The 18,915-nt window shown below is 38.0% G+C and overlaps 2 protein-coding genes across 8 annotated transcripts in view; one reads left to right on the top strand and one right to left on the bottom strand.

Moving 5' to 3' along the window:
- The window catches only part of HDGFL3 (HDGF like 3), an 82,627-nt gene extending 66,586 nt beyond the window's left edge, over positions 1-16,041 (top strand). The window contains exon 6 of one of the 2 annotated variants that reach the window (XM_063088788.1): positions 15,760-16,041. In XM_063088788.1, coding sequence (XP_062944858.1) covers positions 15,760-15,771 — 12 coding nt within the window. In that variant the 3' untranslated portion in view covers positions 15,772-16,041. Of the gene's footprint in view, positions 1-29; positions 5,608-15,759 lie in introns of those variants that run through there. The other variant, XM_063088789.1, reaches the window with a different exon arrangement.
- The window catches only part of TM6SF1 (transmembrane 6 superfamily member 1), a 34,084-nt gene that overhangs the window by 4,209 nt on the left and 10,960 nt on the right, over positions 1-18,915 (bottom strand). For 3 of the 6 annotated variants that reach the window (XM_063088781.1, XM_063088782.1, XM_063088784.1), the window contains 6 exons: positions 17,250-17,332; positions 15,192-15,313; positions 13,294-13,398; positions 10,951-11,043; positions 10,639-10,758; positions 2,136-2,959 (listed from right to left, as the gene is read on the bottom strand). In XM_063088781.1, the coding sequence (XP_062944851.1) occupies positions 2,768-2,959; positions 10,639-10,758; positions 10,951-11,043; positions 13,294-13,398; positions 15,192-15,313; positions 17,250-17,332 (715 nt within the window). In that variant the 3' untranslated portion in view covers positions 2,136-2,767. Of the gene's footprint in view, positions 1-2,135; positions 2,960-10,638; positions 10,759-10,950; positions 11,044-13,293; positions 13,399-15,191; positions 15,314-17,249; positions 17,333-18,915 lie in introns of those variants that run through there. The other 3 variants (XM_063088783.1, XM_063088785.1, XM_063088786.1) reach the window with 3 other exon arrangements.

The raw sequence follows: 18,915 nt of genomic DNA, 5'->3' as shown, positions 1-18,915 counted from the left end.
GAAGACTTGTTTTCTTTCTTTTTTTACAGACCTAACTACCATAATGAATGCTGCATATTAAGAGAAACCACAAGAAGGTTATATGTTTGGTTGTCTAATATTCTTGGATTTGATATGAACCAACACATAGTCCTTGTTGTCATTGACAGAACCCCCATTTGTATGTACATTACTCACATTCCTCTCTGTTGTGTTTGGGGGAAAAAAAACATTTTAGCCTTTTTTTAAAGTTATTGATTTAATTTCATGTTATTTGGTTGCATGAAGTTGCCCTTAACCACTAAGGATTATCAAGATTTTTTCACAGACTTATACATGTCTAGGGTCCTTTTATTAAGGCAGTTATGATCATCATTTTCTTGCCTTTACCCCACCATCACCAAACACTCAGTTAAATATAAATTAGCATCTTTTTAGATGACCACTCAACATAATACTTAAGGATGGAATTTCCTCTCTGTGACAGAACCCAGGAACTAATTCCTAGATACATAATGTTGGTATATTGAAGGTGAAATTAAAATTGTCCTTCAGTTTTGAGGCCATGTGTAAAGTTTAACCATACTGTAAAATATCTATTCTGTATTAGAAATAGCTAGTTAACAACTTAAACTTCTCAAAATTCATATTGTTATGTATACAAACTGAGTTTCTACATGTGAAGTTAGTCAGTCTTTTTGTGTTACTCCAAAATAAAAGCAATGACTTATTTTTTCCCAATGCCAGTACAATTTGAGCTAATCACTCAAGATGGGTACTTTACATTTTAAATCTGGAATCAGTAGCAGCCCTATGGGAAACCAGACAAAACATCAACTTTTAAATATAGACTTTTAAAATGAATTCTTTTCTTTTGGAAGTAGAATTAGAATAGTTAATCTTTATCCACAGACCATTATTATGTGTACATTATTGTTGCTATTGTGATAATAGAGAATTTTATTTATTTTTATGCCAGCTTATATTGTGAGAATACATTTAGTCAGTTTGGGTTTTATCAATCCTGTTATGCTTGTCCTTGGAACATCTTTCGCGTATTCAAGGTTTGTAGTTGAAAAGTTTACTGTAAAAAAAAAAATCAAAAACAAAAAAATGTATTGTTTTTACAGAATAAATTTATTGGAATGTGTACTTGGGAGTAAGATTTGAGGTTGTAAACAACTAAGTTAGTGTAACTTGGCTTCATATATGTAATGTGAGGTATTAACATAATTCATATATTAAAACAAACATTTTTAACAGCGAGTCAACATTAGAATCAAGTGCAGGTGAGGGTTTTCTTTTTCTTTTTTTTTTAACACTCTGGGTTTTAGGTTATATGAAAACAGCAGGGGGGGTGCGATTAGGAAGAATGACTAATTGATTTGCTTGCACATCTAAGAAAAAATATTTACCAGCTGAATGGACCTTAAATCCATACATTTGACATTATCCATGCATTGATTTGTGTCCCATTTTCTTTTAGTTTTCTTACCTTGGTAAACAACATAAAGAGAAAATGTGAAGAGATCTAAAAGCCCAGGGGTATTAATGATGATGGTGGCGATAATGGCAGCTGAGGGTGTGAAAGCACCAATCCATTTAACCCTTCAGGGCACACTGAGGGGTGGCTGTATTTTTGGTTTGTTTCTCTCATTTAGCAAATGCTGATTTTCTCTATTATACTCCCATAATTCTAAATATGAAAAGTTCATAAAAAGATAGGGATGCCAATCCAGTTCTATTTCTTTAAAAGGTACTTTTTAATTTTGAATATTTTAATTTGTTTTAAAATTAATGAAATTTAGTATATTCATCAAAAAGCCTCTTTATTGCTCACATTAAAACATAAGGAGAATGTAGATGACATTTTGAATTGAAACATGTAAGTGACAGATTTTCTTAAATAAAAAGCCATATTTCAAATTTAATAAGATTTGTCTTCATAAAAGGCCAAAAATCAATTTTATTAAAAATACAGTCGAGGGCCGGCCCGTGGCTCACTCGGGAGAGTGCGGTGCTGATAACACCAAGGCCCCGGGTTCGGATCCCATATACGGATGGCCGGTTCGCTCACTGGGTGAGCGTGGTGCTGACCACACCAAGTCAAGGGTTAAAATCCCCTTACCGGTCATCTTTTAAAAAAAAAAAAAAAAAAAAATACAGTCGAAATATTTCCAGCCACCAATAAAACAAGCGTTGATTAAGCATAATGATAAAGTTATCAATCCCTCTTTAGCTAGAGTCACACAAGAAAACCTAGTAAAAGCAATTTTTAAAACAGCAGTAAATAATATACTTTCCTTGGGAAAACATTTTTCAAACAACATTTAAAATACTCTGATGATTTGCCCTTTTTTATATTAATGTTGATAACAAAACATATACATCTTATATGCAAAAGTTATTTCTCCAATCTGCATTTGCTGTTTTGCATTTTTTAATATGCGTAGACCATACTCACTTTTGAATAGTTTCATTTTCATGCTCACTATTGTAGGCACTAAATTGTAATTTTTTACACTTATAATTATTTAATATGTCAAACAATAATGAGATAGATGATCAGGTTTATTCACAAATAATTTCAAATATATTTCTTTAAACAAACTTTTTCTCACCTTTAACTTCAAAAAAAGAAAATTTACCCACAAAATACCATGTAGCTCACACATTGCACAGCAAGAATTTATGTACTCTTAAGTATGTGTATATGGGAAGGAAGTGAAATCAGTACCAGTATAACAAAAGTCAATAATCTAAAGAGGAAGAACATGAAATAATATTTTTATTCCACTTTTTCATCTGCCTTTGTTTTTACAAAGAACTCTGGTTTGTAGATACAACGGTAGGCCAAGAGCTGAGGAAGAACTCCATATGCTATGTTTAATGCTAAAAAAAGGATTTTCGCTTCTTCAGGGACTCTGTAGATATAAGCAGTTCTAGCATGAAGAGAAGCACCAATGTGAGAAAACTGAGCCTGTTGTGTTAAGAAAAGAAAATTAGTAAGCATGAAATTTGTTTTCCATTGGATGCACGATGAATTTTGAATGGTTCGTTTGGACCATATTTCTGTGCCCTCAAAACCAGTCTCACCTGCAGGCAAAATACCTTCAAACAATCCATGGTCTTTAATATGATATTTTTCATTAAATTTAGGGTCATTCTTGATATGGTCATTCTTTAGAGTGGTTTTATCATGCCAGTTGATAAAAAACCATGCCAGTGGTTTTAACCCATCCAGTGCCCCATACATTAATGGCTCAAGTTAACAGAAAAATCAGAATAAAATCTTTTTTTTTTTTTTTTTTTTGATTGGCATTCTGAAGATCCTACACAGAGACTCAGTTGTGGCTCACAAATTGTGTTCCAATAAAAATAAAGTACAGAGTTTGTTTTTAGCATAACAATTTAAAGAGAAGCGCTATGGACCTCAGCTTCATTTATCAGTCTTTCATTTACTCCTTGGAGCAAGAACTCAAAGCCCTTTGACTATGCATTTTTTGTTTGTTTATTCATTCATGTATTTGCTTTTTATGCAACTTAAAAAATACCAAGGGTATTTTTGTAAGATAAGGTTGTTACCAACTTAGGTGGTTGCTGTTTATAAAATGGCAAATGTATCTGCAGGCATCGTTTTCAAATCAAATTATGATTTATTTAGAAGTATGACTTGTCAGCATAATCTGAGTTTGCAAAATGGAAAGGCAAGGGCCTCCCTCTGCACTTATATACTTGTTCAGAACACATATTCAGAATGTGCCAGTTGGTCTTTTTTTGATACTTTTCATAAGCATAGAGGAAAACTATTAGAAAGTAATGCAGGCCACAGCAGGATTAAAAGCTCCTGTGAGAGGATTTCCGCAGGAGGCTTGTATCATTACAAAATGCAACCCTATAGTCTGCATTTTCATTTCTTGCTGAAATTCAAGATATACATGAATAAAGGATTGGGAATCTAAATGTAATAAAGTAGTAAATTATTAATTCATCAGGATCAAAGTGAAGATACCGCAATCTAGAGAAGGCACAGAAATAACAAGAATGAAGAACTAAATAATTTGCTTTAAATACGTATAAGTCATTTTATATTTCCTTCCATATGAAATCAACTTATTCTAAGTGGTTAACAGATAAAAAAGTGTTACTTACCACCTGACTTTACCATGACAAGAAAAGGACAAGCTTTTTAAAGCAGCATCTTTGTGAATTTGTATCAGTGGCAGATATTTTAATGGGCTGCATTTTTACAAATTACTGATACATTCTGGAGACCTCTGGTACATTTTTGCTACTCTTTGGAGATAAAAATTTATTTAGTGTGGTGTGTTGCCAAGGACCAGCACATGGATTGCCATGAGACACTGAGAGGGCTCAGCCCTCAGACACACCTCCCCAAGGGCAGATGCCCAAACAGAAGCCAGCAAATGTATTTGCATCTCTGGGCTACAAGGACAAAAGACCTTGAGAGTAAAGGGCACTTTGCGGGGCTGCCCTGAGGAGCTGCTGTTGTGGACACTCTAGGAACTCTCAACAGGAGCTTGCCTCCACCCTCACTATTTTTCCCTAGGGCCTGTTTTGACTAACAGTGTTTTTCTGAATATATAAACAAACTTTCTTCTGACTAGAGGCCAGATTTGAACCCTGGTTTTCAGAAATGTACGTTTGGTGGCTCTATCTTTATAGACACTTGTACACATCACAGAATCACCAAATTTGTGAAAAAGCCAACCATATTTTGAAAGAATAAGTAATATGAGCAGTTGTGCCTACTTGCATAGAGAAGCCTTTGTGAAAAGTCAGCGATACTGTAGGCTCTTTTCCTGCACTAACCAGTGCAGTTAATACCTCATTTTCATGAACAGCAAACTCATGGCAACATTAAAAAAATGATTTATGTCCTTAGATTAGATTGTAAGCCCACTGGGCAGGTACTGTGTCTAATGTTTTGTGTGGCACCTACCACATTGTTAGAGTTTAATAAACTTTCAACAACAGTGGTCTTGTGACTGTCAAAATACAAAAAGGATCTACAAAGCATTTCTCTATACCTATTTTAGTAGTCCTTTTTATTCAGAATTATTTAACAAGGAGCAAAGATTATACATTCCTAATCAAAAGAGATGCTGTTGTCTGCAGTTCCCAGTACTGCTCACAGTTCTAATGGTTGTATTTTTGATGGCCATACCTCCATCATCAGTCATACCCGACTGAGCATCCAGCCATAGCTTCCTCCTAAGGCATATGGTGTTAAGTGTCCAGGGTTCTAAAGTTTCAGAAAAACCTGAGCCTCATCTAAGGAAGGTTCCTTTCCCAAGCACATAGATGATAAGGGGCTGTATGGTGTCTCCTGGGTGATGTTCCCACCAGCACACAAGGCCTCCCTATGACAGGCCTGAAGAGCTCAGCCTGAGCGCTAAGCTGGGTTCAGGTGGCTCAGTGAAATCATTGTGGCCCAGGATTACAAGTACAAATTATATGGATCCCAGAAATTTTTGCATAATTCAGTGATTTCGAGTCCTTAATAATTTTCCTTTACTTCTTTCTAAATCATTTTTTACCTTACAGAAGTAATTAAGAGATATACTGATTTTTTTTTAAGAATGTATGATTGGAATGGAAAATGAGGCAATAAAGGAGAACAAAGGTTAAACTTTAATAGCTCCGTTTTCTTATATTTTTAGAGACAACCTGGAAAGGATGAATAAAAATCACAAGCTTGGCTCCAGAAGCAAGAACTGAAAACGTTTTATGGGTCCACATGAATATTATAGGCAAAAATTAATATGAACATTGGGACAATAGCCAGGCTATTTGGCTGATACAGTATAAGTACCCAATCCCAAACCATGTTCTTTTCTTAGGGTTTTCTGAGCAGAATAGTATTGTGGTTCAGAATTCTTACTGTAGAACCAGATAGCCAGAGTGAAATACCAACTCCACCACAAAACCAGCAGTATGCCTATGGCCTTGGGCAAAGTATATAATAAGCCTGTGGCTTCCTCATCTGGAAAAATGGATAATAATGGAACCTACCTCATAGGTTGTTTTAAGGGTTTAATGAGTTGATATTTGTGACACACTTAGGACAGTGCCAAGTACATGGGGCTGTTCCACAGACACAAATACAAAACTCAACTGAAATACATATTCATAATATGGTACTTTACTTTGTTGAAAACCTGGGCTCTTTGCTTTTAGACTCCCTTGTTGACTTTTTGACTGTTAGTGTCTCCACTAAAGGATAACAAGCACATAAAGATCTTAAACCCAAAGTCTAATTTGAATACTAATTAATGATGTTTAGTAATGAATCACACTAGAAGCAAGTGAGTAAAATGGGATTTGTCATATTCTTCCTAAACTTTCAGTTGCAGATATTTCTTAAAGGTTTCCATAAAGGAAAAAAAAACTTATGAAGTTCTCTTCCAGTAGAGTCATCTCTTTACAACCAAATTATCCACAGACCCCTTTGTGAGAAAAGTACATGGCATCTGAATAGCCAGGGAGTTGGAGAGTCTGAGGACAGCGAGCGAGCGGGAAGGGGAATTACCTGATTGAAGTGGAAATGATTATTCTTCTATTGCTGTGGGACGGCAGAACTCCTGCCAAACCCACTGTGAATCCGTCCCAGAGCTTTCCCCCAGTTTCTTTGATTTTTAGTTAATTATATACAATATACATAGCTTAAATAATTTGTCTACAGATTAAACATAAGGCATTTCTCCCCCAAACTCTTACTAGGAATCTACCAATAATAATAGCAATAAAAAAAATTACATAGGTGTTATGTGCCAGGCACTGTTCATATATTACCTTTACATATATTACCTCATTTAACCTTCACAGCTACTCTGAGGAAAGAACTATCATCCTCACTTTACAGGAGAGGAAACTGAGGTAACCAAAATCATTGCACTAAACAATGACAGACTGGAATTTCAAAGAGTCTGCCATCAGAGCTCATGCTCTTAATTATATTAATTATATTGGCTCTAATTTTTTTCATTTTCAGTGATATTTTAGCAGAGAAAATACTTCAATTGATAGGAAATGCTAATTATTGGATCTAAGCAGCTGTAATACTTTTCAAATTAGACTTGCAACTTTAAACCTATGGTAAGCATTTTGTATGAAAAGGTAGTTGGGTTATGAATAAGTCCCCAGTGGAACTCTTTGGTCTAAAAGTGTCTTGGTTTTACTTTGTTTTATTCAATTTTCTTTTACTTTTTGATTGACATTTTGATTTCTGAAGGCAACCAATTTGGCAGACTCCTGTGTAGTCTAAAATCAAGGACCCAAGGACTACCCAGCATGTCTTCCATTGACCTTATACTGATGTAAAACTTTTTCAAAGAATTTTTTTTTCTTATTAAATCGCCTAGATCTTGGGAGTTCACTTGATCTTTCAATAAAAGCAGGTTTTGATAAAGTTAGTGAGATCATGAATGCATAAGCCTTCTTAGGAAAGGCAGTTTTAGCAAGCAAGGAGGTGCTGATCAAGGTTATGGAGAGTGCTTTCTATGACATGTGTCAGATACCCTCCAAAGATGAGAACCCATTTCATAAGCAAGTATTCGCTAAGTACAAATCACATAACTAATTCAGCATTCTTATCATATGCAGTGTTTTGTTGGAGCATGATTTGAAACCTTTCCTTAGCCTAAATAGTACAAATAGGTAGATGTTAAAGCCCAGCTGAGAGCAATGAGAGTGCCAGACATACTTCTTGAATTATACCACTCTTCACCTGCTAGGTTAGGAGAACCATCCTGATATTTAGAGCCTTTGGGTCTGGGCATTCACCGGCAAGAGAGGGTCTTTAGGCTACCTTGTCAAACTGGGCAGTGATGTATGAGCCCAAGGATTCCTGCAAGGCCTGAGGTCTGGCCAAAGCTGCCACTGCTGCTGCCAGTTGCTCTGCAGTCCATGCTGCCCTTCCCAGAACTGCCCACCTGGAGTCACAGGTACCCATCTGCAAGCTTAGCCTCAACAATAGGTAGGGTCTGGGGTTAGTCTTACTGTTATAGGCTCATGCACCTGTTTTTCCCCCAAGCTAAGCCTTTCCTTCCTAAGCTTCCTGACTGTTAACCCCATCCACATGACTAGGTCTTTGCCTAGGTTTTCCTGCCTAGTTGTCCAGTTGTCTCCTGAGACTTGACTCAGTCCAACATCTGGCCTCTTTTGCCAGCCTTTGAGCTGATGACACTCAAGAGTCCCTGCATCTGGGATTCGTGCAGGGCAGACCAAGGCACATGGCATGCGTAGGAGGCTTGATCATGGAGGCAAAGCACACACCTGTCAAACTCTTAGCACTCTAATTCTCTTTTAAAAAGGGCTGGCAAGAGTGAGGTGGGTGTGAGTTCCTCTATCCTGGAGGATACAGGAGAACCAGGCTGAGAAAATAAAAGCCAAGGTATACTCAGTCCCCTGACCCGCTGCACATTCCTACTAAATGCTTCCTCCTATTCCCTGGAGAGGTACAGCCTAATAAAGTCCCACTCAGCCCTCACAGCCCAGCTCAGATGTCACTGCATCCCACTCCCACCCCCCAAATGTTCTCTAGTTCCTCTGTGCCACATACAAAGTTTGACTTTGTGCTGTAGGATTCTGTGCCATAGCTCATTGTTTGCCTTTGGCTTGGGGAGATAACAGCAGAGGAGAATATGGGCTTTGGAGTCAGACAGGATTTCCTATCCCTGTTCTGCCATTTAGTAACACTGCAACCTTAAGATGTCCTGAGCCTTACTTCCTTATCTTTAAATGGAGATGTTTCTAAAAACTGTTGCAAAGATAATTCTGTGTGTTCATCAGTGTTATTCTTCTGAGGCACACAGGAAAACCACATTTACTAGCCTCCTTTGCAATTGAGTTGGTGCCAGTCCTGGCCTTTGAAAATATCCACATGATCTTTGCAAGAGCAAGAAACTAAATTTTATTGTGCTGAACCACTGAGCATTTGTTACTGCAGCAGAGCACATAGCCTATTCTTACACAAATAGGTAAGTAAAACATTTAACATGGTTTGCCTGGCATGAAGTAAGGTAATGAGAGCTGGGACTAGTGTAGTTGAAGTGAAGCTGGAAAAAAGTGGATGGATTTGAGAATTACCCTGGAGACAGCACTAACCTGACTTACTGATTGGCTAGATATAGGGGGAAGTGTAAAGAATTACTCCAAGTTTCTGGCTTAAGTTGCTGGTAGCAAGGAAGGGTTGTTTACAAAGATAATGGAAAAATGGAAGGGAATTGGGGACGATCAAGAGTCCTGTTTTAGACATTAAATCTGACATGCTAGTGAGAAATCCAAGTGAAAAGATTGAGTATGGAATTAAATATAGGAGTCTGGGAGCAATTTGGACTGAAGGCAGAAAATAGGAAGTCATTAGCTTGTAGAAGGTATTGAAAGATGTAGAAACAAAGACCCAAAACCAAGGCCTGGAGAATCAAGTATTTAGACATCTGCAAAGGAGGAGCAAACTAGCAGTTTATAACCAGGGGGGAAAATGTTAGTTCTCTTCTCTATTAAGTCTCTCAAGGAAAGGACAGGAACCATCACTTGTGGATGCTATATCAAACTTTTTTTATATTAATATTCTAATTTTATAGTTAAGAAATAACTCAGACCGGAAGGATTTAACCCCTTGGCCCCTTAAATACTGCTAACTATTTTTCAGCCCTGTAATTCTAGTGTCTTTGCCATCATGGTTACTGTACCATGAGTATAAGTAACTGTATATACTCAGTTTCTGAATGAACCTCATTCTTTTTTTTTTTTTTTTTTTTTTTTTTTGTCGTTTTTTCGTGACCGGCACTCAGCCAGTGAGTGCACTGGTCAGTCCTATATAGGATCCGAACCCGCGGCGGGAGCGTTGCCACGCTCCCAGCGCAGCACTCTACCAAGTGCGCCACGGGCTTGGCCCATGAACCTCATTCTTATGCCTGCTTGAAAAGAGCAAGAAGATAGTGTTTTTAAAAGATGAATTCACTGGTTTTTTATTTCTAGTAAGAAAAAATTTCTTTCCTTGTTGAGATATCAACTTGTTTTTCTAATTATCTTGTAAAAATGTGCTTTGTGTGATAATTCCACAGATAATTTTATTTCCAGTTTAATGCGGTAAGGGTTTGCTGAATACCTACTCTAGGCCAGAGACTAGGCTAGGTGGTGGTGGTTGGAGGGCAGGAGAGGGATCAAATGACAGGCCCTACTTTCCAGGAGTAGAACTTTTTTAAAACCAGTTTCCCTGGTTCTGTATAGCATAGTATAACAGAATTCTGAAATCTTAAATTTAGATAGGCATCTTGAAGATAAAAGCTCTCAATCCTTTTTTTGTAGCCATGGTGTCCAGAGATTGGGGAACAGTCCTGTAAAATAGCAGTGCCACTTGCTGGGTATGTTACCTTGGGCAAATCATTTAACTTCACTGGACCTTGGTTTCCTCATCTGTGTAACTAGATGGCACATCTACCAGATAGTTATCATGAGATTTAAATAGAATGTATTTACAGAAATGTCTTCTAAAGAACTATAAAACAGAAGGTGACAACATGTCTAATAACTGTCTCCTACTCTAAACACTGAGCAGAGATGTTTTTCATATATTCAGCAATGATAGTTAGATAACTAGTAAACTTTCTCAACAGAGGATATTCTTAGTACCTGAGCTAGACCTCCAGCATGTATCAGTGATACATCAGGCATCCAGGAACATCCAGGAACCACTAAGCCATAAAGTGCAATCACAAAGTAAGGGACAGAATAGAACATATATGCCAGCATCTGTATAGAACAGAAAAATAACATCAGCAAATTAGCAGTTAACTTGACCTGACTAAAAAGTACAAAAAAATAAACATTTTCATGTTTGAAAATGTCGATTCCTATTTCTTACATGGGACCACATTTTCCCATTTTTAAAAAAAGAGAAAATTAATTTTAGAAAAGTCTTTGTTTAGAAAAAAATTACTTGACCTGAATTTTAGGATAAGCAGCAGGATCCTTTAGGTAGGGCTCTTGAAATTGCGTATATAACCTGCAGAGCTCAGCTGGGCAATCCAAGGCAATCTAAGAACAAAAATAAATCATTATAAAAACATAGTCATATCTGGTTCTTAGGTTTGCTGATAAGGCTAAATGTGCCAGGTTTAGTCACAAGCTGCTTTGCTATTTAACAAAAACTATGCATTGTAGAGGCTCATCAATGAAAGGGAAAGAAAGAAAATATTCTGCAGATTTACTCTAAGGAAATTAAGCAGAGGTTAATAGTGGAGCAGGAAATGGAAACTAATGCTCTATTCTTGGGTACCCTTCAAATACTCAGAGTTTAAGTGTCTAGGTTTGGCTAGCCAAAGCAGAGCTTGCTATTGATTACCAGTTTCACTTTTCCTGGGAATAACTAGCCAACTAGTCCCTACAGGAAGAAAAGTACATTTCTACACCAAATACATCTTACTATGCTTTGCAAGATTCAAAAATAGCATCCTCCTCTCTCCAGTGCCTCACAGAGTATATGGCCTTGGGGGCAGAAAAGGATAATGATTTGAAAGCAGGGTCCTCTTGTCTGAAGCCACCTCCTGTGTCCACTTTGAAAGAGAGCAGAGTAGATTTAGTCATGGTGGAGTAGACTCTAGGCTATAGAATAGACAAGTGTCTCTGGCATATTGCTAGGTCCCCTCTGAGTAACCTTCCCCCTCAGGCACCATTCCTTGTGTACTTGGCTGTAAATGTTGACCCACTTAGATAACATATGAACACAGTTCAATGGCAGAGTTGGTAAAAATGGGCCCCAACCCAAAAACCCATCTGCAAAAGCCCCACCCACCACACATGCACACCTGCACATGCACACATTTTTCTAATGTGCATGTGGAAGTGGATATAGCTAAGCAAGAATGCAGCTGGGGCTCATTTGTTGTTGTTTGACCTTCAGGAATTACAGCAAACTAACCAAAGAACTATGGCCTTACCTTTTCCTTTACTTCCTTCTCTGTGCCCCTTGTCCTACTAACCAACTGTCCTCCAGGAAGTTTCTGACAATCCACAGATAAAACTCTTAAAACAGCTTCTCACAGCTGCTTGAACACAGCCAGCTGCACAGGCCCCTTATAGCCCAAGGACCCCAAAAGAATAAATTAGCTATGTCAGCTTACACTTGCCACTCTGCTCTCCAACTGTTGTGTAGTGCCAGCAGGCTTAGAATAGTAATTGTCACTGAAGCTGAATGTAATTAACTATATAATTCTGAGCTGCTCAAATTTATTTCTACTAAGAATAAGTCATGAAACGGGCATTGTGAAGGATCAGTGATGAATAAAAATAGTGACAGCAATCATTTATTGAGCACAAATTATGTAAAAGGCCCTCTACCAAGTGTTTGATGTGTATTATCTTCTGTAATCTTCAACACAAACCATAAGTTAGGTACTATTATTTTACAGAGGACAAACTGAGGGTCAAAGAGGTTAAGCAATTTCTCCAAGGCCACACAGCAGTAAATGGGCAGGATTCTAATACCAAAGCTTGTGGGCCATTTTCTTAACTTCTACACTATATACTGATAAAGGGAAGATAGAAAAAAATGAAATGCCTGCTTGCTCTTAATGTGTATCAGTCACATCAATACAAAGACTCCAAGCCTTAATTTATTCAGTACTACTCCTTCCAATGAGAAATTAGCATGACCCTACATATATATGAATTATTGATCTGGTACCCCTTCCTCAATCCCATCACCCCTACTCCTGAGAACACACGGGTGCTCTGTGCCACAAGAATATTGGAGTCTTAGGGTATCATCCTTAACAAAGATATTTACATTCAAATCAAATATCAAAGGAATAAAAAGAATGAGACTCCGATGGCTAATTTTTCAGGTGCCCTAAAATAGGAGAAGGAAGATACTTCTGGGTGGAGCTTGGTCTTAGGATCTAAAGGAGGTGCTATGAAACCACCCAGGGCCGAGCCTGTGGCGCACTCAGGAGAGTGCGGCGCTGGGAGCGCGGCAATGCTCCTGCCGCGGGTTCGGATCCTATATAGGAATGGCCGGTGCACTCACTGGCTGAGTGCCGGTCACGAAAAAGACAAAAAAAAGAAAAAGAAAAAGAAACCACCCAGGATGAGCTGCCCCTTGAAAGCAGAAGGGTGAGGGTGGGGAGCAGCAGAAAGCAGGTCCAGGGCCCCAGGCTCTCATGGGAGGAATAGTTTGTTAGTTTGCTAAAAAGTCTGATAAGAAACAAAAATATATTTCCAGGTTTGTTCCATTTGGAAGCATTAACAGTATATTAATATTATGTTATTTTGATCTGTTATGCTTACCAAGCCTCTGAACAGGCAAAATATAGTTGCCAGGAGGAGACACACAACCAACATTAAATCAAATGGTCTTCTCAGCAGGTCCTTTGCTTGGGCTTCTTGAACAACCTAAAATAGAGTTTGTAACTAAAGAGCAGGCCCAAAGTGCCAAAGAAGAATCTGAAATCTACTGAAACATTAAATGCCATGATGATGGATGGTAACAGAATTCCGAAGATTCACAATTCATATCATAAACCACTGGCTATGGAACTTTAGGAAAATCATTTCCCCAGTTAAGTCTCAGTTTCCTCATCTGTAAAATAAAGAGAATTGGGCTAGGTGATCTTGAAGGGCCCTTCTAGCTCTGTGAGTCCATATTTTTTCTTGAGATAACATTTTTATGATTATAAATGTAAGATACACTCATTTGAAAAAAAAAATTTAAGTACACCATAAACCCACCACACCACTATTAACAGCTGGTATACTTTTCCAGTCATATACAAATATATGTGTATGCACATACACACACGGTACTGTATTTTTAACAAAATTAGGACTTCGCGTATAAATAATTCTGTTTTTGTTCTTTTTGCACTCAACTACCTATATCAGAAGCATTTTCTACATTATTAAAAATTCTTCTAAAACAATACCATATGGAAGCACCATACTTTAACTGTTCTTCCACTGTTGGACATTTAGGCATTTTTCATTGTTACACTTAATGTGATGATAAACAACTTCATACATAAATCTGTGACGGTATTTCTCTGATGATTTTCTGAGGTCAGGGCCCTAGAAGTGGAATTATTAGATTGAAGGGTTAAATTTGTTAAGGTTGATAGAACATTGCCAAATTGCTTTGCAGAGCGATTCTGAATTTACATTCCTCTAAGCACTGCATGACAATGCCCATTTGGTCCTGGCCATCACTGTGTTTTAGCATTAAAAATAATAATAATAATAAACAGCTCTATATGTCTTATGACATAAACATTCCTGACACACTGACATGGACCCTTCAAAAGAGCTGTGAAACCAGGACTGAGGCTATTTTTTTTGCTTTTTCTTTTTAACCATCACTTCATTCCTCAAAGGGATGTAAGGGAGTATCAGTTGTCAGTGTGACGGCCTGAGTTTACATACCAGGTGGCTAAATGTTTGCAAATGAAGTGTTTGTAAATTATAATGTATTTAATGAATTCTATTGTAAATCTTTTTATAAAGTTAATCATCATGTTCTGATTATCTCTAGTAATTCATATTTTCATACATCAGTTGTGCTTAAAGCTTCTTGCTTATGGATCTAATACCTGTAAAAGAAAGAGAAACTTAGTAAGAGAAACTAGCTTAACAGAGTACATGTCAAGTCAGTATTGTTTCACCCTGACCACCTTGGCTGTGAATGGAAGGGAGGTGTCTCAGAAGACATCCTATAGCAAGTCTCCATGTGCCTGATCTCTTGGAAATCAGACTCTTTGTCTATGTGGACCACCTTGAACAGCAGTATCTCTCCAGCCTCTTCTCAGGGCAGGAAATGTGTAAGTATTGCTGAAAGAGGTGCCCAGATGCTCAAAATCCAGGCCATTGGCAATCCCAGAGAGACCACATACTCTGGACTTCACTCAGCACACTAATGCACAATCTGATAGAGTCAATGTGATCGCAGGCACAAGAAGTTCCCAAAAGTATTCCTGGCCAATAGAGGCAGATGTATTCAGACAGAAACAGACCATCTTGGCCACATTAACTAAAATGTAAACTAGTGCTATATAATCAAAACAGTAACACTGATTCAGTGTCCCAAATGTTCCAGTCCATGTAGGCACAGTTCAATTCACTCGCCAGCTGGCCAGTAGATGTCAGGGAGCCCTATGAGTTTGAGAACAGGTTACATCAAAAGTTAATAAAATCACCTTTGAGGGATAATTATAATTTTCTGATGGCTGATTATAGATTCTGAAACCAGCCCAAACAGGAAGACAAGTATATGGTATGCTTAAGCAAAAAGCAGGGCAAATTCGTGTTCCATACTTTCCTATTCAAAAGAGAGAAAGAGAAAGTCAAAAGTTTGCCAAAAGCATATGTAAACACAAGTAACATTTAGGACACCTCCCCATCTCAAGTCATCTAAAATGTTGCTAGGTGGCCAGACAATATTTTTAATGAAACAAACAAAAAAAACCCACAAATTTAAAATTATTGGATGCATATTAACAGTCTTCGTGTTCTATCTACAGTATTTTAAAAGTATATTTAATATAATATCCTGATTTCCGACATGCATAAATAACCTCTTTTATTTTAGCCTGCAAGAGTCTTAAATTCTGAATACATTTATTGAGTTCTTATAGTGTGTTAGGAGTTATACAAGGGGTATTCAAAAAGTTCATGGAAAATGTGTATAAAGAAAAAACCATGAATTTCAAAAATTTTTTGCACCAAAATAAACTCATACTAACTTGTTATAACTTGTCTGAACAGGATCGAGTTTGAGGAACTAAGGATAAGACCTCAGTTTGAAAAGAGCCCCTTTCAGAGCAACACGAATTCTGCTAAAATTGAAGCAAGAACAAACATCAAGTTTATGGGGAAGCTTGGGTGGAAAGATGGTGAAATCATCAATGCTTTACAGAAAGTTTATTAGGGGCCGAGCCCGTGGCGCACTCGGGAGAGTGCGGCGCTGGGAGCCCCGCGACGCTCCCGCCGCGGGTTCGGATCCCATATAGGAATGGCCGGTGCACTCGCTGGCTGAGTGCCGGTCACGAAAAAGACCAAAAAAAAAAAAAAAAAAAGAAAGTTTATTGGAACAATACTCCAGAGAAATCAGCAATTTACAAATGGGTAACTGGTTTTAAGAAGAGACAAGATGATGATGAAGATGAAGCCCGCAGCGGCAGATCATCCACATCAATTTACAAGGAAAAAGTTAACCTTGTTCATGCTCTAACTGAAGAGAACCGATAACTAACAGCAGAAACAATAGCCAACACCACAGACAGCTCAGTTAGTTCGGTTTACACAATTCTGACCGAAAAGGTTGAGCAAACTTTCTAATGTGTGAGTGCCAAAACAGTTGCACCCAGCTCAGCTGCAGATAAGAGCAGAGCTTCCCATGGAAATAAGTGGGATCAAAATCCTGAAGCAGTTCTCCAAAGAATTGTAACAGGAGATGAAAAATGGCTTTTCTGGTATGATCCTGAAGAAAAAGCACAGGCAAAGCAGTGGCTACCAAGAGTGGAAGTATTCCAGTCAAAACAAAAGTTTTTTGGGAATCTCAAGGCATTTTGCTTGTTGACTTTCTGAAGAGCCAAAGAATGATAACATCTGCATATTATAAGAGTGTTTGGAGAAAATTAGCCAAAGCTTTCACAGAATAATGCCCGGGAAAGCTTCACCACAGAGTCCTTCTCGACCATGACAATGCTCCTTGCTTACTCTTCTTACCAAACAAGGGCAATTTTGTGAGTTTCGATGGGAAATTTATTAGGCATCCACATTACAGTCCTGATTTGGCTCCTTCTGACTTGTTTTGTTTCCTAATCTTAAAAAAGTTCACAGGTTTGGATCCCTGTTCCAGCCAACCACCAAAAAATAAAACAAACAAATCCTTAAAGGGTGCCCATTTTTCTTCAATTAATAATGTAAAAAAGATTTTATTGACATGGTAAAATTCCCAGGACCCTCAGTTCTTTAACAATGGACTAAATGACTGCTATCATTACTTACAAAAGTGTCTTGAACTTATGAAGTTTATGTTGAGAAATAAAGTTTATATTCTTTATTTTTATCTTTTAATTCCATTTTTCCACGAACTTTTTGAAGTCGTCATATAATACAAAGAGTTATAAGAAATATTTGCACACTGAATGTAGCCATAAACACCATACTCACCCCTCTAGATCATTCTGTATTTAAAAACAATACCCACTGGCTCAGAAAAGGAAAGCAAATTTTAAGATAAACTTTCTTACCTACAATGTTTCCTGGAACAAAAACTACAATGCTCATAGTAATAGATCCGACCCAATATAGGCCAATGGTTCTATAACTTTCCCTGTAACAGGAGAAATCTTGACTTAGTGCACTTGTCTCAGAATACTACTAGGAAAAGATGATTCTAAATATTTTTTGTACACACTAGTAAATTACATTAATCAAAACTTATGAATTAAGAGTAATAAGTCAAACACAAGGAACACTGGTAATCAAACTTCATTTCCATATGTGATAAACTGTAGAACCTTCTTTGTGTCCTTTTGAATAGGAAATTATGCTTGCTACACTGATCTTCTGTTAAACTACAACATGGTCATCACTACCAAAGGACTCCTGCATTTCCCTATTATGTATGGAACTCACTGCATGAAAGGAAAAAAAGGTCCAAAGAAGAAAGAAAATTGGATCCATATTTTAAATCATCATAAGTATGAGTAAAAGGATATTAAATGGGCTTTCCTTCTCTGAGGTCACAGAATTTTGGCCAAAGCCCAAAAGGTGAAGATAAGTGACATGTACCTTGTGTTCTTTTTTTTTTTTTTTTTTTTTTAAAAGATGACCGGTAAGGGGATCTTAACCCTTGTCTTAGTGTTGTCAGCACCACACTCAGCCAGTGAACGAACCAGTCATCCCTATATAGGATCCGAACCCGTGGCCTTGGTGTTATCAGCACCACACTCTCCCAAGTGAGCCACGGGCAGGCCCTGTACCTTGTGTTCTAAAGGAGCTGCTAGACATATACTCCTAATCTTCAGTGTTGACAAAAAGTTCCTTCAATTGATAACCTGATAATTCAACTCCATACTGTGTAAGAGGCTATGAGAAATTTAAAAGGAGATTCTCTGAAGGAAAACAGAAATGGAAACACTGCACCTCCTGCCCCACCCCAGCCCCCAGATCAAATGCAGCCATTTCAGGTGGCCCATTCAGAATGACTGAGATTGTTAGCAGGAGCACAGACAGGAATTAGCTGGAGCTGTCCTTGAGTGCATTGTGGGGGCAGGGGAGTGGTAGCTCAAGCTGCATTTCAACCTTGTATGGAGCAGGAATACATGACTTTCTCTAAATTGGAACTAAATGGAGGCCCGGGAAGATAGCTGGGCTTGAGCCATCTTGAGAAGATCCCTCCCCAAAGAGTGTACCATCTGGGTTACAGGGACCCCAGCAGAAAGAAGCTGTGTGTGTACCATGGGTAGGGAATCACACAAATCCAGCCAAACGGAGCACTTCAGGGATTGGTGCAATGCAAAGGTTCCAGTGGTAGGAGTCTCCAAAGAACCGACACATGTGCCCCACAAGACACAGCTAGCATATCATGATAGAGGCTACTAGTACCCAAAACACAGCAGCTGTCACATAAGACTTTGCCCTTTTTCCTTTAATCCCATGTACATACACACATTCCCAGAGGAGCTGGCTGCAGGTTGGTTGAGAAGGAATAAAAGGACAGACCATATACCCAAGCCTCAGTCCAGGCCCCCCAGCCTCAGAGCTCTGTTGAACAGGGGGAAAAGAGAAGCTTTGAACTGAAATTAGATTGAAGTTTTGAAATTATGAATTGAAGTTTAGAATGTGTTTGACTTTAATTCCTGAAAATGATTCTGTTCTTATAAGAGAACATAATTAGAAAGCTAAGGGGTC

This window comes from Cynocephalus volans, chromosome 3 (genome assembly GCF_027409185.1).
Source record: "Cynocephalus volans isolate mCynVol1 chromosome 3, mCynVol1.pri, whole genome shotgun sequence".
Lineage (NCBI taxonomy): Eukaryota > Metazoa > Chordata > Mammalia > Dermoptera > Cynocephalidae > Cynocephalus > Cynocephalus volans.
This window is presented reverse-complemented; position numbering and strand designations above follow the sequence as displayed.